Source organism: Scyliorhinus canicula, chromosome 6, assembly GCF_902713615.1.
Source record: "Scyliorhinus canicula chromosome 6, sScyCan1.1, whole genome shotgun sequence".
Lineage (NCBI taxonomy): Eukaryota > Metazoa > Chordata > Chondrichthyes > Carcharhiniformes > Scyliorhinidae > Scyliorhinus > Scyliorhinus canicula.
This window is the reverse complement of record NC_052151.1, coordinates 14,088,826-14,110,027: the sequence shown is the minus strand read 5'-3', so window position 1 is coordinate 14,110,027 and position 21,202 is coordinate 14,088,826. Positions and strand designations below refer to the sequence as shown.

Genomic DNA, 21,202 nt, shown 5'->3' with positions numbered 1-21,202 from the left:
TGAGGAGGAGCATTACTGCCTCTGTGCTGATGGTGAAGTGGGGGCCATGAGCAAAAGTGATATCCCTAACGACACATCATTATTTAATCCTCACATGATCAAAAATCCCACGCCATTTATCTCCTGACGCACTGATGTCATCTTCCTTCCCTTCCAGGGCCCACAGGAGAGCAGCCTATCCCATCCTCACTCCTCCCGGAAACCCACTGATCCAAGCAGCGGTGGCAGGAACATCGCAGGGATCCTGCACTCAGAGGAATGCCGGAGCATGGGGCATTGCTCAACCCCTGGCTGATGACACGCCCTCTGTCAATAAGAACATAAGAACTAGGAGCAGGAGTAGGCCATCTGGCCCCTCGAGCCTGCTCCGCCATTCAATGAGATCATGGCTGATCTTTTGTGGACTCAGCTCCACTTTCCGGCCCGATCACCATAACCCTTAATCCCTTTATTCTTCAAAAAACTATCTATCTTTACCTTAAAAACATTTAATGAAGGAGCCTCAACTGCTTCACTGGGCAAGGAATTCCATAGATTCACAACCCTTTGGGTGAAGAAGTTCCTCCTAAACTCAGTCCTAAATCTACTTCCCCTTATTTTGAGGCTATGCCCCCTAGTTCTGCTGTCACCCGCCAGTGGAAACAACCTGCCCGCATCTATCCTATCTATTCCCTTCATAATTTTATATGTTTCTATAAGATCCCCCCTCATCCTTCTAAATTCCAACGAGTACAGTCCCAGTCTACTCAACCTCTCCTCATAATCCAACCCCTTTAGCTCTGGGATTAACCTAGTGAATCTCCTCTGCACACCCTCCAGTGCCAGTACGTCCTTTCTCAAGTAAGGAGACCAAAACTGAACACAATACTCCAGGTGTGGCCTCACTAACAGTGGTGTCACGTTTGCTAATTTCCAATTCACCGGGACCACCCCAGAGTCTAGTAAATTTTGGTAAATCATCATTAGTGCATTTGCAAATTCCCTAGCCATCTCTTTTAGCAATCTGGGATGCATTCCATCAGGGCCAGGAGACTTGTCTACCTTTAGCCCCATTAGCTTGCCCATCACTACCTCCTTAGTGATAACAATCCTCTCAAGGTCCTCATCTGTCATAGCCTCATTTCTATCAGTCACTGGCATGTTATTTGTGTCTTCCACTGTGAAAACCGACCCAAAAAACCTGTTCAGTTCCTCAGCCATTTCCTCATCTCCCATTATTAAAACTCCCTTCTCGTCCTCTAAAGGACCAATATTTACCTTAGCCACTCTTTTTTGTTTTATATATTTGTAGAAACTTTTACTATCTGTTTTTTATATTCTGAGCAAGTTTACTCTAATAATTTATCTTACTCTTTATAGCTTTTTAAGTAGCTTTCTGTTGCCCCTAAAGATTTCCCAGTCCTCTAGTTTCCCACTAATCTTTGCCACTTTGTATGCTTTTTCCTTTAATTTGATACTCTCCCTTATTTCCTCAGATATCCACGGTCGATTTTACCTCTTTCTACCGTCCTTTCTTTTTGCTGAGCATTGTGAAAAATCGCTTGGCAGGTTCTCCACTGTTCCTCAACTGTTCCACCATAAAGTCTTTGCTCCCAGTCTACCTTAGCTCATTCTTCTCTCATCCCATTGTAATCTCCTTTGTTTAAGCACAAAACACTAGTATTTGATTTTACCTTCTCACCCTCCATCTGTATTTTAAATTCCACCATATTGTGATCGCTCCTTCCGAGAGGATCCCTAACTATGAGATCATGAATCAATCCTGTCTCATTACACAGGACAAGATCTAGGGCCACTTGTTCCCTCATAGGTTCCATTACATACTGTTCTAGGAAACTATCGTGGATACATTCTATAAACTCCTCCTCAAGGCTGCCTTGATCGACCTGGTTAAACCAATCGACATGCAGATTAAAATCCCCCATGATAACTGCTGTACTATTTCTACATGCATCAGTTATTTCTTTGTTTATTGCCTGCCCCACAATAATGTTACTATTTGGTGGCCTATAGACTACTTCTATCAGTGACTTTTTCGCCTTACTATTCCTGATTTCCACCCAAATGGATTTAACCTTATCCTCCATAGCACCGATGTCATCCCTTACTATTGCCCGGATGTCATCCTTAAATAACAGAGCAACACCACCTCCCTTACCATCCACTCTGTCCTTCCGAATAGTTTGATACCCTCGGATATTTAACTCCCAGTTGTGACCATCCTTTAACCATGTTTCAGTAATGGCCACTAAATCATAGTCATTCATGATGATTTGTGCCATCAACTCATTTACTTTATCCTGAATACTACGAGCATTCAGGTAAAGTACACTTATGTTGGTTTTTTTACCTCTGTTTTGAATCTTAACATCTCCAGTTTTATTCCTTTTAGTATTACTAGGCCTATTCACTGAGCTCCCCTCAGTCACTGTACCTTGTACTGTTGCCCTTTTTGATTTTTGACTGTGGCTTCTCTGCCTTACACTTTCCCCCTTCCTTTTGCTTCTGTCCCTGTTTTACTACCTTCCAACTTCCTGCATCAGTTCCCACCCCCCTGCCACATTAGTTTAAACTCTCCCCAACATCTCTAGAAACCCCCCCCCCCAGGATATCGGTTCCAGTCCTGTCCAGGTGCAGACCGTCCGGTTTGTACTGGTCCCACCTCCCCCAGAACCGGTTCCAATGCCCCAGGAATTTGAATCCCTCCCTCTTGCACCATCTCTCGAGCCACGCATCCATCCTATCTATCCTGACATTCCTACTCTGACTAGCTCATGGCACTGGTAGAAATCCTGAGATTACTAACTTTGAGGTCCTACTTTTTAGTTTAACTCCTAACTCCCTGAATTCAGCTTGTAGGACCTCCTCGGCCTGCAAGTTCAATCACTCTCTGACTGAGGGGATAGTGCCCATGGTGCAACTCAATAAGGCCAATACTGCGAGAAAAATCCACAGTGGAGACATTGGAAGCACATGTAAATAAACATCACTTTGTTGATGAGTAGATCCTCCTCCCTGTCATTTCATGGCGCCAGGCAACCGTACCCTCACGCACACTTGACGTTCACCCCTCTGCAGTGTGAGAGTGGCAGTGCCATGTCTCTGTCAACCCCCCCCCCCCCCCACACCGATGGCTCAGTGAAGACCCGCTGCTGATGGCAGCCCCCCGACATCAACACTCAGGTCTCTCGTTGCAGCCACTCTTCTCCAGGCGATGAGGAGGCCACAGGCTGACAGAGTGTAGGGAGGCTGACCCACCCTGGAGGTTAGTTACAGGAAAACACCAGGACCTCTGACCTCGGAGGGGTTGCAGCAGCTGAATGGTCATCCCACTTGGCCTTAATGAGGCCTTCCTCCGGCACATTTACTCCTCCCTCTGCCTGGTTCTTGTGCGCCTGGCCCAGGAGGACTGTACGCAGGGAGGCATTAATCTTACCCACAGTGGGACCGCCTATCTTTTGGTGCATGGGTGGAGTGCGGTGATGCGAGCCTCTATTGTCACAGTGGGTGGGGTGAGTGCAGTGCTTCACCCCTAGGTCTCGCGTTAATAATTTATAGGTGACTGGGCCGCGGGAACAACGGGAGCCTGGGAAGCTACCCCTTCCACATGGGTGATCCTGGAGGGACATGCCACTGGCGGGGATGGTCTCGCCATCTAGTGGTGCTACACCCTCACTAAGTGATAGATATACATAGTTCTTAGAGATATAATGGTGGTGGGGGGGGGGGAAACAGTTTGTTGTAAAGAGAAAAGGCACGCCCCCCCCCCCCCCCCCCCCCCCGGCCAATATTGTAGATGGAAGAGAGAGAGAGAGAGAGGGAGGGACAGGAGGGAGGATGAAGGATGGGGCACAAAGATGAAGTTGCCCCAGGTCGGGGAAGAGGAGGGGGGTCGGTTTGCAGGGTTTTCTTCTTGTTATTCAGTGGCTTCTGTGATGGTAAAGACTAAAGTCAGCAGGCCCAGATTCAGTGCCAGCCTCTGTAATCCTCCTACTCCTCCCTCTCTTACAGGCTGTGAGGCCTCCAGGCTGTCTTACAGGCTGTGAGGCCTCCAGGCTATCTTACAGGCTATGAGGCCTCCAGGCTGTCGTACCAGCTGTGAGGCCTCCAGGCTGTCTTACAGGCTGTGAGGCCTCCAGGCTGTCTTACAGGCTGTGAGGCCTCCAGACTATCTTACAGGCTGTGAGGCCTCCAGGCTGTCTTACCAGCTGTGAGGCCTCCAGGCTGTCTTACCGGCTGTGAGGCCTCCAGGCTGTCTTACAGGCTGTGAGGCCTCCAGGCTTTCTTACAGGCTGTGAGGCCTCCAGGCTGTCTTACAGGCTGTGAGGCCTCCAGGCTGTCTTACCAGCTGTGAGGCCTCCAGGCTGTCTTACCGGCTGTGAGGCCTCCAGGCTGTCTTACAAGCTGTGAGGCCTCCAGGCTGTCTTACCGGCTGTGAGGCCTCCAGGCTGTCTTACCGGCTGTGAGGCCTCCAGGCTGTCTTACCAGCTGTGAGGCCTCCAGGCTGTCTTACAGGCTGTGAGCCCTCCAGGATATCTTACCAGCTGTGAGGCCTACAGGCTGTCTTACCGGCTGTGAGGCCTCCAGGCTGTCTTACAGGCTGTGAGGCCTCCAGGCTGTCTTACCGGCTGTGAGGCCTCCAGGCTGTCTTACAGGCTGTGAGGCCTCCAGGCTGTCTTACCGGCTGTGAGGCCTCCAGGCTGTCTTACCGGCTGTGAGGCCTCCAGGCTGTTTTAAAGGCTGTGAGGCCTCCAGGCTGTCTTACCAGCTGTGAGGCCTCCAGGCTGTCCTACAGGCTGTGAGGCCTCCAGGCTTTCTTACAGGCTGTGAGGCCTCCAGGCTGTCTTACAGGCTGTGAGGCCTCCAGGCTGTCGTACCAGCTGTGAGGCCTCCAGGCTGTCTTACCAGCTGTGAGGCCTCCAGGCTGTCTTACAGGCTGTGAGGCCTCCAGGCTATCTTACAGGCTGTGAGGCCTCCAGGCTATTTTACAGGCTGTGAGGCCTCCAGGCTGTCTTACAGGCTGTGAGGCCTCCAGACTATCTTACAGGCTGTGAGGCCTCCAGGCTGTCTTACCAGCTGTGAGGCCTCCAGGCTGTCTTACCGGCTGTGAGGACTCCAGGCTGTCTTACCGGCTGTGAGGCCTCCAGGCTGTCTTACCGGCTGTGAGGCCTCCAGGCTGTCTTACCAGCTGTGAGGCCTCCAGGCTGTCTTACCGGCTGTGAGGCCTCCAGGCTGTCTTACAGGCTGTGAGGCCTCCAGGCTGTCTTACCGGCTGTTAGGCCTCCAGGCTGTCTTACAGGCTGTGAGGCCTCCAGGCTGTCTTACCGGCTGTGAGGCCTCCAGGCTGCCTTACCGGCTGTGAGGCCTCCAGGCTGTTTTAAAGGCTGTGAGGCCTCCAGGCTGTCTTACCAGCTGTGAGGCCTCCAGGCTGTCTTACAGGCTGTGAGGCCTCCAGACTATCTTACCAGCTGTGAGGCCTCCAGGCTGTCTTACAGGCTGTGAGGCCTCCAGGCTGTCTTACCAGCTGTGAGGCCTCCAGGCTGTCTTACAGGCTGTGAGGCCTCCAGGCTGTCTTACAGGCTGTGAGGCCTCCAGGCTATCTTACAGGCTGTGAGGCCTCCAGGCTATTTTACAGGCTGTGAGGCCTCCAGGCTGTCTTACAGGCTGTGAGGCCTCCAGGCTGTCTTACAGGCTGTGAGGCCTCCAGGCTGTCTTACAGGCTGTGAGGCCTCCAGGCTGTCGTACCAGCTGTGAGGCCTCCAGGCTGTCTTACAGGCTGTGAGGCCTCCAGGCTGGCTTACAGGCTGTGAGGCCTCCAGGCTGGCTTACAGGCTGTGAGGCCTCCAGGCTGGCTTACAGGCTGTGAGGCCTCCAGGCTGCCTCTTGGATGCAGAGATTAGAATTGGAGGCAGCAAGCCCAGACTGAGTCCCAGTCTTTGTAATCATCCTGCTCCTCCCTCTCCTGCAGGTTATTGATGTTGAAAGTAGGCCCCGGGTCTAGGCCTAGGCCCAGGGTCTAACCTGCAGTCCTGGCTCTCTCTCCAATCTGAAGTTCCTGATGTGTTGGGTGCTCTGGATCCGTGGAACACATACAGGCCCCAACACTTAAAATAGTACAACACCATTTTATTAAACTATAAACTGTTGAACATACTCTTACTATGGGTTAATACGATGTTAGATTAAACTAAAAACCTGTGCCTATCCTAACCAGTCTAATCACTCAGCACATGGTGAAGATCTGTGCTGCAAGCTGTAAGCTCTGTCCTTCTGAAAGGCTGCATCCCGATTGAGCGGGAAAACTGATGCCCTCTGTCTTTATAGTGAGTGTGCTCTAACTGGTGATTGGCTGCGGTGTTATGCATGTTGATTGGTCTTACTGTATGTCCATCAGTGTGTGTCTGCACCATGATATACTGACGTATATTATGACAGTTCCTGTCTTCAGTAATTGCCCAGGGCACTCCACCTCCAGCGAAGGCTTAGCAGAGGCAGTGTCAGCTCCTCCTGCCCCAGAGAGCAGGCACTACTGCCGAGGCAAAGGCAGTTCTGTAGCAGCAAAAGCAGTGCAGCTTCCGTTCCAACAGGTGCATTCAGTGCAGTGATGTTTAGCTCTTCAGCTTTCATTGGCACCATTTACTTGTCAATGAAGGGTGAAATTGCATATCAAGCAATTGAATGCACCTTGTGGCAGATGACACGCTTAAAGGCAGCAGGGTAGCATGGTGGTTAGCATCAATGCTTCACAGCTCCAGGGTCCCAGGTTCGATTCCCGGCTGGGTCACTGTCTGTGTGGAGTCTGCACGTCCTCCACCTGTGTGCGTGGGTTTCCTCCGGGTGCTCCGGTTTCCTCCCACAGTCCAAAGATGTGCGGGTTAGGTGGATTGGCCATGCTAAATTGCCCGTAGTGTCCTAAAAAGTAAGGTTAAGGGGGGGGGGGGGTTGTTGGGTTACGGGTATAGGGTGGATACATGGGTTTGAGATGGGTGATCATGGCTCGGCACAACATCGAGGGCCGAAGGGCCTGTTCTGTGCTGTACTGTTCTATGTTCTATGTTCTATGTTCTAAAGTGAAGCCTCTAATTAGCATGACAAGCACACACCTAGAGGGCACCCTCATCCTCCCATTTCACAGCCCAACACACTTATTCTTGAGAGACAGACTCCCCAGACAAGTGGAATTGATGTTCAATAGAGCTTAACCCCTTAGCCCTCCGAGTTCTGCCTGAGTGTGGGGGTTCTATTCGCAGTTCAGATGCGCTTCCGAAGTGAGAGGATCTTCATTCCTCATTAGGTGGGTTGCGAAGGTCGGCCGGGTTGGGTGGCGAAGGTCGGCCGGGTTGGGTCGCGGAGGTCGGCCGGGTTGGGTCACGAAGGTCGGCCGGGTTGGGTCACGAAGGTCGGCCGGGTTGGGTCGCGAAGGTTGGCAGGTTGGGTCGCGAAGGTTGGCAGGTTGGGTCGCGAAGGTCGGCCGGGTTGGGTCGCGAAGGTTGGCAGGTTGGTAAAAATGGGTCCCCAGAAAAACAGTTTGAAAAACACTGCTATAGGTACAGGGCTCTTGGTTACGGCAAAACAACATGACTGCCTGGAGTAACACTATGGAACATGATTGCCTGGAGTAACACTATGCAACATGACTGCCTGGAGTAACACTTTGCAACATGACTGCCTGGAGTAACACTATGGAACATGACTGCCTGGAGTAACACTATGCAACATGACTGCCTGGAGTAACACTATGCAACATGACTGCCTGGCGTAACACTATGCAACATGACTGCCTGGAGTAACACTATGCAACATGACTGCCTGGAGTAACACTATGCAACATGACTGCCTGGAGTAACACTATGCAACATGACTGCCTGGAGTAACACTATACAACATGACTGCCTGGAGTAACACTATTCAACATGACTGCCCTGAGTAACACTATGGAACATGACTGCCTGGAGTAACACTATGCAACATGACTGCCTGGAGTAACACTATGGAACATGACCGCCTGGAGTAACACTATGCAACATGACTGCTTGGAGTAACACTATACAACATGACTGCCTGGAGTAACACAATACAACATGACTGCCTGGAGTAACACTATGCAACATGACTGCCTGGAGTAACACTATGCAACATGACTGCCTGGAGTAACACTATACAACATGACTGCCTGGAGTAACACTATACAACATGACTGCCTGGAGTAACACTATGGAGCATGACTGCCTGGAGTAACACTATACAACATGACTGCCTGGAGTAACACTATACAACATGACTGCCTGGAGTAACACTATACAACATGACTGCCTGGAGTAACACTATACAACATGACTGCCTGGAGTAACACTATACAACATGACTTCCTGGAGTAACACTACACAACATGACTGCCTGGAGTAACACTATACAACATGACTGCCTGGAGTAACACTATGCAACATGACTGCCTGGAGTAACACTATACAACATGACTGCCTGGAGTAACACTATGCAACATGACTGCCTGGAGTAACACTATACAACATGACTGCCTGGAGTAACACTATGGAACATGGCTGCTTGGAGTAACACAATACAACATGACTGCCTGGAGTAACACTATGCAACATGACTGCCTGGAGTAACACTATACAATATGACTGCCTGGATTAACACTATGGAACATGACTGCCTGGAGTAACACTATGGAACATGACTGCTTGGAGTAACACAATACAACATGACTGCCTGGAGTAACACTATGCAACATGACTGCCTGGAGTAACACTATACAACATGACTGCCTGGAGTAACACTATACAACATGACTGCCTGGAGTAACACTATGCAACATGACTGCCTGGAGTAACACTATACAACATGACTGTCTGGAGTAACACTATACAACATGACTGCCTGGAGTAACACTATGCAACATGCCTGCCTGGAGTAACACTATGCAACATGAGTGCCTGGAGTAACACTATGGAACATGACTGCTTGGAGTAACACAATACAACATGACTGCCTGGAGTAACACTATACAACATGACTGCCTGGAGTAACACTATGGAACATGACTGCCTGGAGTAACACAATACAACATGACTGCCTGGAGTAACACTATACAACATGACTGCCTGGAGTAACACTATGCAACATGACTGCCTGGAGTAACACTATACAACATGACTGCCTGGAGTAACACTATACAACATGAGTGCCTGGAGTAACACTATACAACATGACTGCCTGGAGTAACACTATACAACATGACTGCCTGGAGTAACACTATACAACATGACTGCCTGGAGTAACACTATACAACATGACTGCCTGGAGTAACACTATACAACATGACTGCCTGGAGTAACACTATACAACATGACTGCTTGGAGTAACACTATGCAACATGACTGCCTGGAGTAACACTATGCAACATGACTGCCTGGAGTAACACTATGCAACATGACTGCCTGGAGTAACACTATGCAACATGACTGCCTGGAGTAACACTATGGAACATGACTGCCTGGAGTAACACTATACAACATGACTGCCTGGAGTAACACTATACAACATGACTGCCTGGAGTAACACTATACAACATGACTGCCTGGAGTAACACTATGCAACATGACTGCTTGGAGTAACACTATACAACATGACTGCCTGGAGTAACACTATGGAGCATGACTGCCTGGAGTAACACTATACAATATGACTGCTTGGAGTAACACTATCCAACATGACTGCCTGGAGTAACACTATACAACATGACTGCTTGGAGTAACACTATACAACATGACTGCCTGGAGTAACACTATACAACATGACTGCCTGGAGTAACACTATGCAACATGACTGCTTGGAGTAACACTATACAACATGACTGCCTGGAGTAACACTATGGAGCATGACTGCCTGGAGTAACACTATACAATATGACTGCTTGGAGTAACACTATCCAACATGACTGCCTGGAGTAACACTATACAACATGACTGCTTGGAGTAACACTATACAACATGACTGCCTGGAGTAACACTATACAATATGACTGCTTGGAGTAACACTATCCAACATGACTGCCTGGAGTAACACTATGCAACATGACTGCTTGGAGTAACACTATACAACATGACTGCCTGGAGTAACACTATACAACATGACTGCCTGGAGTAACACTATGCAACATGACTGCTTGGAGTAACACTATACAACATGACTGCCTGGAGTAACACTATGGAGCATGACTGCCTGGAGTAACACTATACAACATGACTGCCTGGAGTAACACTATACAACATGACTGCCTGGAGTAACACTATACAACATGACTGCCTGGAGTAACACTATACAACATGACTGCCTGGAGTAACACTATGCAACATGACTGCCTGGAGTAACACTATGCAACATGACTGCCTGGAGTAACACTATGGAACTTGAGTGCCTGGAGTAACACTATGCAACATGACTGCCTGGAGTAACACTATGGAACATGACTGCCTGGAGTAACACTATACAACATGACTGCCTGGAGCAACACTATACAACATGACTGCCTGGAGTAACACTATACAACATGACTGCCTGGAGTAACACTATACAACATGACTGCCTGGAGTAACACTATACAACATGACTGCCTGGAGTAACACTATACAACATGACTGCCTGGAGTAACACTATGGAACATGACTGCCTGGAGTAACACTATACAACATGACTGCCTGTAGTAACACTATACAACATGACTGCCTGGAGTAACACTATGCAACATGACAGCCTGGAGTAACACTATACAACATGACTGCCTGGAGTAACACTATACAACATGACTGCCTGGAGTAACACTATGGAACATGACTGCCTGGAGTAACACTATACAACATGACTGCCTGGAGTAACACTATACAACATGACTGCCTGGAGTAACACTATGGAACATGACTGCCTGGAGTAACACTATATAACATGACTGCCTGGAGTAACACTATACAACATGACTGCCTGGAGTAACACTATACAACATGACTGCCTGGAGTAACACTATGGAACATGACTGCCTGGAGTAACAATATACAACATGACTGCCTGGAGTAACACTATGGAACATGACTGCCTGGAGTAACACTATACAACATGACTGCCTGGAGTAACACTATACAACATGACTGCCTGGAGTAACACTATGGAACATGACTGCCTGGAGTAACACTATACAACATGACTGCCTGGAGTAACACTATATAACATGACTGCCTGGAGTAACACTATATAACATGACTGCCTGGAGTAACACTATCCAACATGACTGCCTGGAGTAACACTATACAACATGACTGCCTGGAGTAACACTATGGAACATGACTGCCTGGAGTAACAATATACAACATGACTGCCTGGAGTAACACTATACAACATGACTGCCTGGAGTAACACTATGGAACATGACTGCCTGGAGTAACACTATGCAACATGACTGCCTGGAGTAACACTATACAACATGAGTACTTGGAGTAACACTATGGAACATGACTGCCTGGAGTAACACTATGGAACATGACTGCCTGGAGTAACACTATGCAACATGAGTGCTTGGAGTAACACTATGGAACATGACTGCCTGGAGTAACACTATGGAACATGACTGCCTGGAGTAACACTATGCAACACGACTGCCTGGAGTAACACTATACAACATGACTGCCTGGAGTAACACTATGCAACATGACTGCCTGGAGTAACGCTACACAACATGACTGCCTGGAGTAACACTATACAACATGACTGCCTGGAGTAACACTATGGAACATGACTGCCTGGAGTAACACTATACAACATGACTGCCTGGAGTAACACTATTCAACATAGTAAGAAGTCTTACAACACCAGGTTAAAGTCCAACAGGTTTGTTTCAAACACGAGCTTTCGGAGCACGGCTCCTTCTTCAGGTGAATGGAAAGGCTTTCCATTCACCTGAAGAAGGAGCCGTGCTCCGAAAGCTCGTGTTTGAAACAAACCTGTTGGACTTTAACCTGGTGTTGTAAGACTTCTTACTGTGCTCACCCCAGTCCAACGCCGGCATCTCCACATCATGACTATTCAACATGACTGCCTGGAGTAACACTATGCAACATGACTGCCTGGAGTAACTATATACAACATGACTGCCTGGAGTAACACTATACAACATGACTGCCTGGAGTAACACTATACAACATGACTGCCTGGAGTAACACTATACAACATGACTACCTGGAGTAACACTATACAACATGACTGCCTGGAGTAACACTATACAACATGACTGCCTGGAGTAACACTATGCAACATGACTGCCTGGAGTAACACTATGCAACATGACTGCCTGGAGTAACACTATACAACATGACTGCCTGGAGTAACACTATGCAACATGACTGCCTGGAGTAACACTATGGAACATGACTGCCTGGAGTAACACTATACAACATGACTGCCTGGAGTAACACTATACAACATGACTGCCTGGAGTAACACTATACAACATGACTGCCTGGAGTAACACTATACAACATGACTGCGTGGAGTAACACTATACAACATGACTGCCTGGAGTAACACTATACAACATGACTGCCTGGAGTAACACTATACAACATGACTGCCTGGAGTAACACTATACAACATGACTGCCTGGAGTAACACTATACAACATGACTGCCTGGAGTAACACTATGGACCATGACTGCCTGGAGTAACACTATACAACATGACTGCCTGGAGTAACACTATACAACATGACTGCCTGGAGTAACACTATGCAACATGACTGCCTGGAGTAACACTATGGAGCATGACTGCCTGGAGTAACACTATGCAACATGACTGCCTGGAGTAACACTATGCAACATGACTGCCTGGAGTAACACTATACAACATGACTGCCTGGAGTAACACTATACAACATGACTGTCTGGAGTAACACTATACAACATGACTGCCTGGAGTAACACTATGCAACATGCCTGCCTGGAGTAACACTATGCAACATGAGTGCCTGGAGTAACACTATGGAACATGACTGCTTGGAGTAACACAATACAACATGACTGCCTGGAGTAACACTATACAACATGACTGCCTGGAGTAACACTATGGAACATGACTGCCTGGAGTAACACTATACAACATGGCTGCCTGGAGTAACACTATACAACATGACTGCCTGGAGTAACACTATGCAACATGACTGCCTGGAGTAACACTATACAACATGACTGCCTGGAGTAACACTATACAACATGAGTGCCTGGAGTAACACTATACAACATGACTGCCTGGAGTAACACTATACAACATGACTGCCTGGAGTAACACTATACAACATGACTGCCTGGAGTAACACTATACAACATGACTGCCTGGAGTAACACTATACAACATGACTGCCTGGAGTAACACTATACAACATGACTGCTTGGAGTAACACTATGCAACATGACTGCCTGGAGTAACACTATATAACATGACTGCCTGGAGTAACACTATGCAACATGACTGCCTGGAGTAACACTATGCAACATGACTGCCTGGAGTAACACTATGCAACATGACTGCCTGGAGTAACACTATACAACATGACTGCCTGGAGTAACACTATACAACATGACTGCCTGGAGTAACACTATACAACATGACTGCCTGGAGTAACACTATGCAACATGACTGCTTGGAGTAACACTATACAACATGACTGCCTGGAGTAACACTATGGAGCATGACTGCCTGGAGTAACACTATACAACATGACTGCTTGGAGTAACACTATCCAACATGACTGCCTGGAGTAACACTATACAACATGACTGCCTGGAGTAACACTATGCAACATGACTGCTTGGAGTAACACTATACAACATGACTGCCTGGAGTAACACTATACAACATGACTGCCTGGAGTAACACTATGCAACATGACTGCTTGGAGTAACACTATACAACATGACTGCCTGGAGTAACACTATGGAGCATGACTGCCTGGAGTAACACTATACAACATGACTGCCTGGGGTAACACTATACAACATGACTGCCTGGAGTAACACTATACAACATGACTGCCTGGAGTAACACTATACAACATGACTGCCTGGAGTAACACTATACAACATGACTGCCTGGAGTAACACTATACAACATGACTGCCTGGAGTAACACTATACAACATGACTGCCTGGAGTAACACTATGGAACATGACTGCCTGGAGTAACACTATGCAACATGACTGCCTGGAGTAACACTATGGAACATGACTGCCTGGAGTAACACTATACAACATGACTGCCTGGAGCAACACTATACAACATGACTGCCTGGAGTAACACTATACAACATGACTGCCTGGAGTAACACTATACAACATGACTGCCTGGAGTAACACTATACAACATGACTGCCTGGAGTAACACTATACAACATGACTGCCTGGAGTAACACTATGGAACATGACTGCCTGGAGTAACACTATACAACATGACTGCCTGGAGTAACACTATACAACATGACTGCCTGGAGTAACACTATGCAACATGACAGCCTGGAGTAACACCATACAACATGACTGCCTGGAGTAACACTATACAACATGACTGCCTGGAGTAACACTATACAACATGACTGCCTGGAGTAACACTATGGAACATGACTGCCTGGAGTAACACTATACAACATGACTGCCTGGAGTAACACTATACAACATGACTGCCTGGAGTAACACTATGGAACATGACTGCCTGGAGTAACACTATATAACATGACTGCCTGGAGTAACACTATACAACATGACTGCCTGGAGTAACACTATACAACATGACTGCCTGGAGTAACACTATGGAACATGACTGCCTGGAGTAACAATATACAACATGACTGCCTGGAGTAACACTATACAACATGACTGCCTGGAGTAACACTATACAACATGACTGCCTGGAGTAACACTATACAACATGACTACCTGGAGTAACACTATACAACATGACTGCCTGGAGTAACACTATACAACATGACTGCCTGGAGTAACACTATGCAACATGACTGCCTGGAGTAACACTATGCAACATGACTGCCTGGAGTAACACTATACAACATGACTGCCTGGAGTAACACTATGCAACATGACTGCCTGGAGTAACACTATGGAACATGACTGCCTGGAGTAACACTATACAACATGACTGCCTGGAGTAACACTATGCAACATGACTGCCTGGAGTAACACTATGCAACATGACTGCCTGGAGTAACACTATACAACATGACTGCCTGGAGTAACACTATGCAACATGACTGCCTGGAGTAACACTATGGAACATGACTGCCTGGAGTAACACTATACAACATGACTGCCTGGAGTAACACTATACAACATGACTGCCTGGAGTAACACTATACAACATGACTGCCTGGAGTAACACTATACAACATGACTGCCTGGAGTAACACTATGCAACATGACTGCTTGGAGTAACACTATACAACATGACTGCCTGGAGTAACACTATGGAGCATGACTGCCTGGAGTAACACTATACAACATGACTGCTTGGAGTAACACTATCCAACATGACTGCCTGGAGTAACACTATACAACATGACTGCCTGGAGTAACACTATGCAACATGACTGCTTGGAGTAACACTATACAACATGACTGCCTGGAGTAACACTATACAACATGACTGCCTGGAGTAACACTATGCAACATGACTGCTTGGAGTAACACTATACAACATGACTGCCTGGAGTAACACTATGGAGCATGACTGCCTGGAGTAACACTATACAACATGACTGCCTGGGGTAACACTATACAACATGACTGCCTGGAGTAACACTATACAACATGACTGCCTGGAGTAACACTATACAACATGACTGCCTGGAGTAACACTATACAACATGACTGCCTGGAGTAACACTATACAACATGACTGCCTGGAGTAACACTATACAACATGACTGCCTGGAGTAACACTATGGAACATGACTGCCTGGAGTAACACTATGCAACATGACTGCCTGGAGTAACACTATGGAACATGACTGCCTGGAGTAACACTATACAACATGACTGCCTGGAGCAACACTATACAACATGACTGCCTGGAGTAACACTATACAACATGACTGCCTGGAGTAACACTATACAACATGACTGCCTGGAGTAACACTATACAACATGACTGCCTGGAGTAACACTATACAACATGACTGCCTGGAGTAACACTATGGAACATGACTGCCTGGAGTAACACTATACAACATGACTGCCTGGAGTAACACTATACAACATGACTGCCTGGAGTAACACTATGCAACATGACAGCCTGGAGTAACACCATACAACATGACTGCCTGGAGTAACACTATACAACATGACTGCCTGGAGTAACACTATACAACATGACTGCCTGGAGTAACACTATGGAACATGACTGCCTGGAGTAACACTATACAACATGACTGCCTGGAGTAACACTATACAACATGACTGCCTGGAGTAACACTATGGAACATGACTGCCTGGAGTAACACTATATAACATGACTGCCTGGAGTAACACTATACAACATGACTGCCTGGAGTAACACTATACAACATGACTGCCTGGAGTAACACTATGGAACATGACTGCCTGGAGTAACAATATACAACATGACTGCCTGGAGTAACACTATGGAACATGACTGCCTGGAGTAACACTATACAACATGACTGCCTGGAGTAACACTATACAACATGACTGCCTGGAGTAATACTATGGAACATGACTGCCTGGAGTAACACTATACAGCATGACTGCCTGGAGTAACACTATATAACATGACTGCCTGGAGTAACACTATATAACATGACTGCCTGGAGTAACACTATCCAACATGACTGCCTGGAGTAACACTATACAACCTGACTGCCTGGAGTAACACTATGGAACATGACTGCCTGGAGTAACAATATACAACATGACTGCCTGGAGTAACACTATACAACATGACTGCCTGGAGTAACACTATGGAACATGACTGCCTGGAGTAACACTATGCAACATGACTGCCTGGAGTAACACTATACAACATGAGTACTTGGAGTAACACTATGGAACATGACTGCCTGGAGTAACACTATGGAACATGACTGCCTGGAGTAACACTATGCAACATGAGTGCTTGGAGTAACACTATGGAACATGGCTGCCTGGAGTAACACTATGGAACATGACTGCCTGGAGTAACACTATGCAACATGACTGCCTGGAGTAACACTATACAACATGACTGCCTGGAGTAACACTATGCAACATGACTGCCTGGAGTAACGCTACACAACATGACTGCCTGGAGTAATACTATACAACATGACTGCCTGGAGTAACACTATGGAACATGACTGCCTGGAGTAACACTATACAACATGACTGCCTGGAGTAACACTATTCAACATGACTGCCTGGAGTAACACTATGCAACATGACTGCCTGGAGTAACACTATACAACATGACTGCCTGGAGTAACACTATACAACATGACTGCCTGGAGTAACACTATACAACATGACTGCCTGGAGTAACACTATACAACATGACTACCTGGAGTAACACTATACAACATGACTGCCTGGAGTAACACTATACAACATGACTGCCTGGAGTAACACTATGCAACATGACTGCCTGGAGTAACACTATGCAACATGACTGCCCTGAGTAACACTATACAACATGACTGCCTGGAGTAACACTATGCAACATGACTGCCTGGAGTAACACTATGGAACATGACTGCCTGGAGTAACACTATACAACATGACTGCCTGGAGTAACACTATACAACATGACTGCCTGGAGTAACACTATACAACATGACTGCCTGGAGTAACACTATACAACATGACTGCGTGGAGTAACACTATACAACATGACTGCCTGGAGTAACACTATGCAATATGACTGCCTGGAGTAACACTATACAACATGACTGCCTGGAGTAACACTATACAACATGACTGCCTGGAGTAACACTATACAACATGACTGCCTGGAGTAACACTATGCAATATGACTGCTTGGAGTAACACTATACAACATGACTGCCTGGAGTAACACTATACAACATGACTGCCTGGAGTAACACTATACAACATGACTGCCTGGAGTAACACTATGGAACATGACTGCCTGGAGTAACACTATGCAACATGACTGCCTGGAGTAACACTATACAACATGACTGCCTGGAGTAACACTATGCAACATGAGTGCTTGGAGTAACACTATGCAACATGACTGCCTGGAGTAACACTATACAACATGACTGCCTGGAGTAACACTATGCAACATGAGTGCTTGGAGTAACACTATACAACATGACTGCCTGGAGTAACACTATACAACATGACTGCCTGGAGTAACACTATGCAACATGAGTGCTTGGAGTAACACTATACAACATGACTGCCTGGAGTAACACTATACAACATGACTGCCTGGAGTAACACTATACAACATGACTGCCTGGAGTAACACTATACAACATGACTGCCTGAAGTAACACTATACAACATGACTGCCTGGAGTAACACTATACAACATGACTGCCTGGAGTAACACTATACAACATGACTGCCTGGAGTAACACTATACAACATGACTGCCTGGAGTAACACTATGGACCATGACTGCCTGGAGTAACACTATACAACATGACTGCCTGGAGTAACACTATACAACATGACTGCCTGGAGTAACACTATGCAACATGACTGCCTGGAGTAACACTATGGAACATGACTGTCTGGAGTAACACTATACAACATGAGTGCCTGGAGTAACACTATACAACATGACTGCCTGGAGTAACACTATGGAACATGACTGCCTGGAGTAACACTACACAACATGACTGCCTGGAGTAACACTATACAACATGACTGCCTGGAGTAACACTATGCAACATGACTGCCTGGAGTAACACTATGGAACATGACTGTCTGGAGTAACACTATACAACATGAGTGCCTGGAGTAACACTATACAACATGACTGCCTGGAGTAACACTATGGAACATGACTGCCTGGAGTAACACTACACAACATGACTGCCTGGAGTAACAGTGTGTTTTGTGTTATCTTCACTCTCAGGGGAATACTGCCTGGAGCCTGCCAAACCTGAGTATGGGTATTTTGTGCATCAACAGCCTCGCTACACTGAGAATTCCTCGATTCACTTCTTCTGCCTGCGAGGTTACAGGCTGTCTGGACCTGTCACCATGTCCTGCTTAACGTACCTCAGCAACAAACTGGGTTGGATACCTCCCGAACCCCCTGTCTGCAACTGTAAGTAATGTGGGACCCACAGTCCAACAAACATGCCATTCAACCCGTTAACTTTGATATTGGTCTCCACTTGATACACCTCATTTAACCTCATTCTTCTGTTCATGCCCCATCCTCTTTAATATTTCTTTTGGATATCTATCCTACATAGAGTCATAGAGTCCAACAGCGCAGGAAAGAACCCTTTGTCCCATCGAATCTGCACTGACAATAACTACCTCTAATCTCGCACTAATTCCACTGACCAGCACTTGTCCCTTGTCCTTGAATGTGATGGGGTTTCAAGTGCTCAGGCAAGTGATTTTTACAGGTTGTGAGATTTCCAGCCTCCACTACCTTCCCAAGCCGTGCATTCCAGATTCTCACCACCCTCTGAGTGAATTGTTTTTTTCTTAAATCCCCTCGGAATCTCTTGCCCCTCACCCTAAACCTATGCCCCTTTGTGACTGACCCTCAACCAAGGGGAACAGCTGCTTTCTATTTCCCCTGTCCAAACCCCTGATAATCTGATACACCTCAATCATACCCCTTCAGCCTTCTCTGCTCCAAAGGAAACAACCTAACCCTGTCCAGTGTCTCCTTATAGCTCAGATGCTCCATCCCAGGCAACATCCTGGTGAATCTCCTCTGTAACCTTCCAGGGGTATTTTTCTGTTTCTTTTAGAACTGGAATGGTTCCCGCTGGTATTAGGAGTGTTGGCGAGGTGGGTCTCCCTCAACTTGGAATGCTAAAACATTGATAGTTTGGAGCACGCTGGCCAGCCTGCACTTACCCATAAAAAGTGGGCCCCGATCATAACGTCCAGAGACAGACACCCACCCCCCCCCCCAATTGGAAATGGTGACCCCTCCCTCACTGACAAGGGGAATACAACGGGTCCCCCACCCACTCTATGCAGGCACGTGGATGACTCAAGCACCACCCCCTCAGCCCCACCCACCTCAGCCCCTCCCCTGCCTCCTCCTTCAGGTTGGTGCTCTGCCCTCTGCCCTCTGGCACTGATACCCCCTGGCCCGTCCAACTGGACCCAGAGGGGGCGCGAAGAAAATAAATCCATTGCTTATGTGCCCCTCTGCCCTAACTACCAGGTTGCAGAGGGAGGGACCTTGAGGGTCCTGGGGGTTGGGTAGTCTCAGGCCTGAGTGGGGGGGGGGGGGGGGGGGGTAAGAGGTTGACCTTGGGACTCTCCCCCAGGATGGGGGTCCCGTGGCTGGACTGCTCCTTCTCGCCCTGAGAAATCTAAAGATCAATCACTCTTGCCATGATGATTTTAGGCAGGTCTCTGATTAAAATCTGCAACCTTAACTGTGTGAAATCAACTCACTCTGAACTGCTCGGTTTGACAGTTCATAGAACATAGAACATTACAGCGCAGTACGGGCCCTTCGGCCCTCGATACAAGCCAGGAAACCTCAAGTACTTTCTCTTTCTCCACAACTGCTCATTCAGCCCCTTGCTTTAAACATAGAACATAGCACAGTACAGCACAGAACAGGCCCTTCGGCCCTCGATGTTGTGCCGAGCAATGATCACCCTACTCAAACCCACGTATCCACCCTATACCCATAACCCAACAACCCCCCCCCTTAACCTTACTTTTTAGGACACTACGGGCAATTTATCATGGCCAATCCACCTAACCCGCACATCTTTGGACTGTGGGAGGAAACCGGAGCACCCGGAGGAAGCCCACGCAGACACGGGGAGGACGTGCAGACTCCGCACAGACAGTGACCCAGCCGGGAATCGAACCTGGGACCCTGGAGCTGTGAAGCATTTATGCTAACCACCATGCTCCCGTGCTGCCCCGAACACTGCAGCTTTCTGAAG

At 47.5% G+C, this 21,202-nt stretch overlaps 1 protein-coding gene across 3 annotated transcripts in view; it reads left to right on the top strand.

The window, feature by feature from the left end:
* The window catches only part of susd4 (sushi domain containing 4), a 223,200-nt gene that overhangs the window by 111,320 nt on the left and 90,678 nt on the right, over positions 1-21,202 (top strand). For 2 of the 3 annotated variants that reach the window (XM_038798982.1, XM_038798983.1), the window contains exon 3: positions 19,177-19,371. The exons of the other annotated variant lie outside the window; for it this stretch is intronic. In XM_038798982.1, coding sequence (XP_038654910.1) covers positions 19,177-19,371 — 195 coding nt within the window. The remainder of the gene's footprint in view (positions 1-19,176; positions 19,372-21,202) is intronic. 3 annotated transcript variants of the gene reach the window in all.